This window comes from Cryptomeria japonica, chromosome 8 (genome assembly GCF_030272615.1).
Source record: "Cryptomeria japonica chromosome 8, Sugi_1.0, whole genome shotgun sequence".
Taxonomy (NCBI): Eukaryota; Viridiplantae; Streptophyta; class Pinopsida; order Cupressales; family Cupressaceae; genus Cryptomeria; species Cryptomeria japonica.
This window is the reverse complement of record NC_081412.1, coordinates 523,644,394-523,648,299: the sequence shown is the minus strand read 5'-3', so window position 1 is coordinate 523,648,299 and position 3,906 is coordinate 523,644,394. Positions and strand designations below refer to the sequence as shown.

The 3,906-nt window shown below is 39.0% G+C and overlaps 1 protein-coding gene across 1 annotated transcript; it reads right to left on the bottom strand.

Moving 5' to 3' along the window:
• Positions 1–1,988: 1,988 nt before the first annotated feature.
• Positions 1,989–3,404, bottom strand: LOC131056210 (uncharacterized). The gene is made up of 8 exons (XM_057990562.2): positions 3,359–3,404; positions 3,176–3,253; positions 2,973–3,044; positions 2,800–2,865; positions 2,635–2,703; positions 2,470–2,538; positions 2,264–2,377; positions 1,989–2,138 (listed from the first exon to the last, which is right to left on the bottom strand). The coding sequence occupies exons 2-8, from the start codon at positions 3,203–3,205 to the stop codon at positions 2,076–2,078; spliced, it is 483 nt and encodes a 160-aa protein (XP_057846545.2). The 5' UTR covers positions 3,206–3,253; positions 3,359–3,404; the 3' UTR covers positions 1,989–2,075.
• Between the last annotated feature and the right edge of the window lie 502 nt (positions 3,405–3,906).

Below are 3,906 nucleotides of genomic sequence, written 5' to 3'. Positions count from 1 at the left end.
TGAGCATTCTTGATTCTTGTATAATCATGGATAATTATTTGAGTCATTATCGGGTCATAGGGGTCATAGATTGAGACTAGATACAATTTGAGCAAAAATTGTCATTGTTGTCAAAAAAATTGTCAAAAAAGTTGTCAAGCAACTTCTACATTGTGTCAGTAAGGTATGTCTCTCGACGTTCTGGTGCTTTGGGATGCAGGACAGGGCCATGCCTAGCGTAAAACTGCTCACCCGGACACGCTCGCGACGTCGGTTTGTGCACATGAGGAACATAATCAATTCTAGCCAATCTTGCAACTTTTCCTTGCAAGCAACTAACGATTTTTTGAGCAAGCGAAAAAATACTACTAATTGAAAATAGCTCTCAGTCGTCGAAAACCGAGATAGGCCATTGTAGAGGAGCCTCACGTGAACCCACGAGATCAAACAGATCGACCGTATGTGTCATGGATTGGAAGAAACTGTCCATCAAATTTTGATAATTTTTTGGACTCAAAGCACTTGAAAGATTGAACCGGTAGGGTATGACTCTCGACGTTCTGGTGCTTTGGGATGCACGACAGGGCCATGCCTAGCATAAACTTGCCCACCCGGATGCCCTCGCAACGTCGGTTTGTGCACATGAGGAACAGAATCAATTCTAGCCAATCTTGCAACTTTTCCTTGCAAGCAACTGACGGTTTTTTGAGCAAGCGAAAAAATGCTACTAATTGAAAATGGCTCTGAGTCATCAAAAACTAAGATAGGCCATTGTAGAGGAGCATCACGCGACCCCACGAGATCAAACAGATCGACCGTATGTGTCGTGGATTGGAAGAAACAGTTCGTCAAATTTTGATAATTTTTTGGACTAAAGGCACTTGAGAGATCTCACGGGTAGGGTATGACTCTCGACGTTCTAGTGCTTTGGGATGCACGACAGGGCCATGCCTAGTGTAAACATGCCCACCCGGACGCACTCGCGACGTCAGTTTGTGCACACGAGGAACAAAATCAATTCTAGCCAATCTTGCAACTTTTCCTTGCAAGCAACTAACAGTTTTTTGAGCAGGCAAAAAAATGCTACTAATTGAAAATAGCTCCAAGTCGTCGAAAAATGAGATAGAACATTGTAGAGGAGCCTCATGCGACCCCACGGGATCAAACAGATCGACCGTATGTGTCATGGATTGGAAGAAACAATTCGTCAAATTTTGACAATTTTTTGGACTCAGGGCACTTGAGAGATCTCACCGGTAGGGTATGACTCTCGACGTTCTGGTGCTTTGGGATGCACGACAGGGCCATGCCTAGCGTAAACATGCCCACCCAGACGCGCTCGCGACATCACCCAGACGCACTCGCGATGTCGGTTTGTACACACGAGGAACAAAATCAATTCTAGCCAATCTTGCAACTTTTCCTTGCAAGCAACTGACGGGTTTTTGAGCAGGCGAAAAAATGCTACTAATTGAAAATAGCTCCGAGTCATCGAAAACTGAGATAGGCCATTGTAGAGGAGCCTCACGCGACCCCACGTGATCAAACAAATCAACCGTATGTGTCGTGGATTGGAAGAAACAGTTCGTCAAATTTGACCATTGCGAGCGTGAGGGTGCTCTCGCACCAAACACATTGTTGTTTATATTCATATTGTTAATTACATATGCAAATATTCATTTAAATTTATAAAAGGGCAGCCACCAAATATAGCGAATACACAATAATGAACTGAATACAAGGAGTTTTGTAGGGTTAATTCAACATTTTAGAAATTTTATCAAATCATATTCCACGATTGCAATGCTTTATATCATATATTTTTGTTGTTTATATTCATATTGTTGATTACATATGCAAATATTCATTTAAATTTATAAAAGGACAACCACAAAATACAACGAATACAAAATAATGAACTCATTACACATTTATTGGATCGAATATCGATATTTATATATATATATATAAAAGGCATGTCTGCCAAGTCAATACAAGTATTACAAAAATGTGGCATATGCCAAGTCCAAATTGATATACAATAAAAATGTAGAATATATCTACATGTATTGGTCATTCTATGACCAAAACTAACACTATATGATCCTAAACTTGTGGTGGATCATCAAAATCAAGCCTCTTCGGCGCAGTACGCGGCTCTGTAAATGGCCGCAAAACCACAATTCAAAAGCCAAGTTAGAATTCTTTTGTAGAAAATAGTTCACAATTAACATCATAACTATGCATTTAACTTTAATTCCTTTGCAATTGAAATGTAGATTACCTCATCGACTGATCCAGGAGCTAATGTCTTCGCTCTCCTCTCCTTGTCACTCTTAGGAGTTTTCTTGAAGACATACTTAAATTGATCCACGTTATGGTCGTACCGCGAAGGAGTCTATTGTAGATTAAATGTACAATTAATACAATGTACTAACATAAATATATCAAAAACACTTAAAAGCTATAATATAGAGAACAATGACGTACATGTGCCTGAGATGTTTCTCCAATGGACTGAGGATGGCTCACCATCGATGTAGAAACTGATGCTATTACCTATACAAAAAATGTACAAAGATTAAATACAATTAATATAATGATAAGTATTGAAGCTTGACAACAATTAATTTTACATATCAAACAAAAGTGTACCGGATCCTGAGATGCTTCTCCAGTGTAAGGAGGAGGGTTCGCCATTGACAAAATAGGTATGGATATTTCCTATATGAAAAAATTATAAGATTATAATATATCACAAGTTCACATGTACGCGTGCATATAATCATGAAATCAAGAAAATAAAGTAGAGATATATACGTCTGCCCTCTCTTGATCCGCGAGCGAATCAGGTGCATTCAACATATCCACAAAGCTCAATGGCCGCTGTACATGTAAAATAGACAAAAAACACTAATCAATCTACAAACCCCAACTAATACTTGATTTCAACATTTTCAAACAATTGTACAACTAAAAATGTGTTCAATTACCTTCTTCACACGTTTTGGCGTCTTCCAGGAATTCTTTTTCTTAGAACGAGCCCTAGACACGGAGGGGTTACCCTAAAAACACAAAATTAACATGAGATATTAGTACAGATAATAAATTAAACATAATTTTAAAAATCTAAAATGAAATGACTTGCATATTCCATCAAAACAATACATAAAAAGAGTTGTACAAAATATCATACCGTATAGCCTTGTAGGCCCAAATCGATCATTGAGAGCGTGATGTCATCAATCTAGGACATTTCGTCTCCTATCAACACCTACAAACCAGAAATTGGACCAAGCATTAAAGATAGTTAGTATATCTTGTATTTTTTTGAATTCAAAGTGTACTATTCTATTTTAACATGTTACAAAATTTATACCTCAGGCATCGAAGTTGCAGCTGTGGTAACTAAGGGAGGTGTGTGGGATACCGTTGTTGCATCCTGAAATGCATATTATTTGTCTCAATTTAAATCAATGTATAAATGAAAATTCATTTATGTAATTACAAAATTAAAGTGACTGATAAATAAAATGTTATGAATTCAAATCAACACACCTGTGTTTGTGGCTCATGGGCAAACACCATGTCCATCAACTCATCTGTCAGTGCGACATCCTCAACCGTGTGAGCCTGACATCTACAACCGCAAATCGTGCATAGATGATATGAGTATCCATCTGCACCAGCTGCATCATCTATCCCCGAGCAACTGACACACATATGCTCGATGGGCTCTCTGTCGCCCTCTAACGGCTCATCATCCAATACAATAGGGTGTGCTAATGATGTCCAATGCTGGATGATGGCACCAGTCAATGTTGTGGCCGCCTGAAGAGTCTGTAGCTCCATCGACTCTTTCATCTCTAATGGGACAGCCTGATGCACCTTGGGTTTGGGTGCTAGGGGGCGGCGACTCTCCGCAGC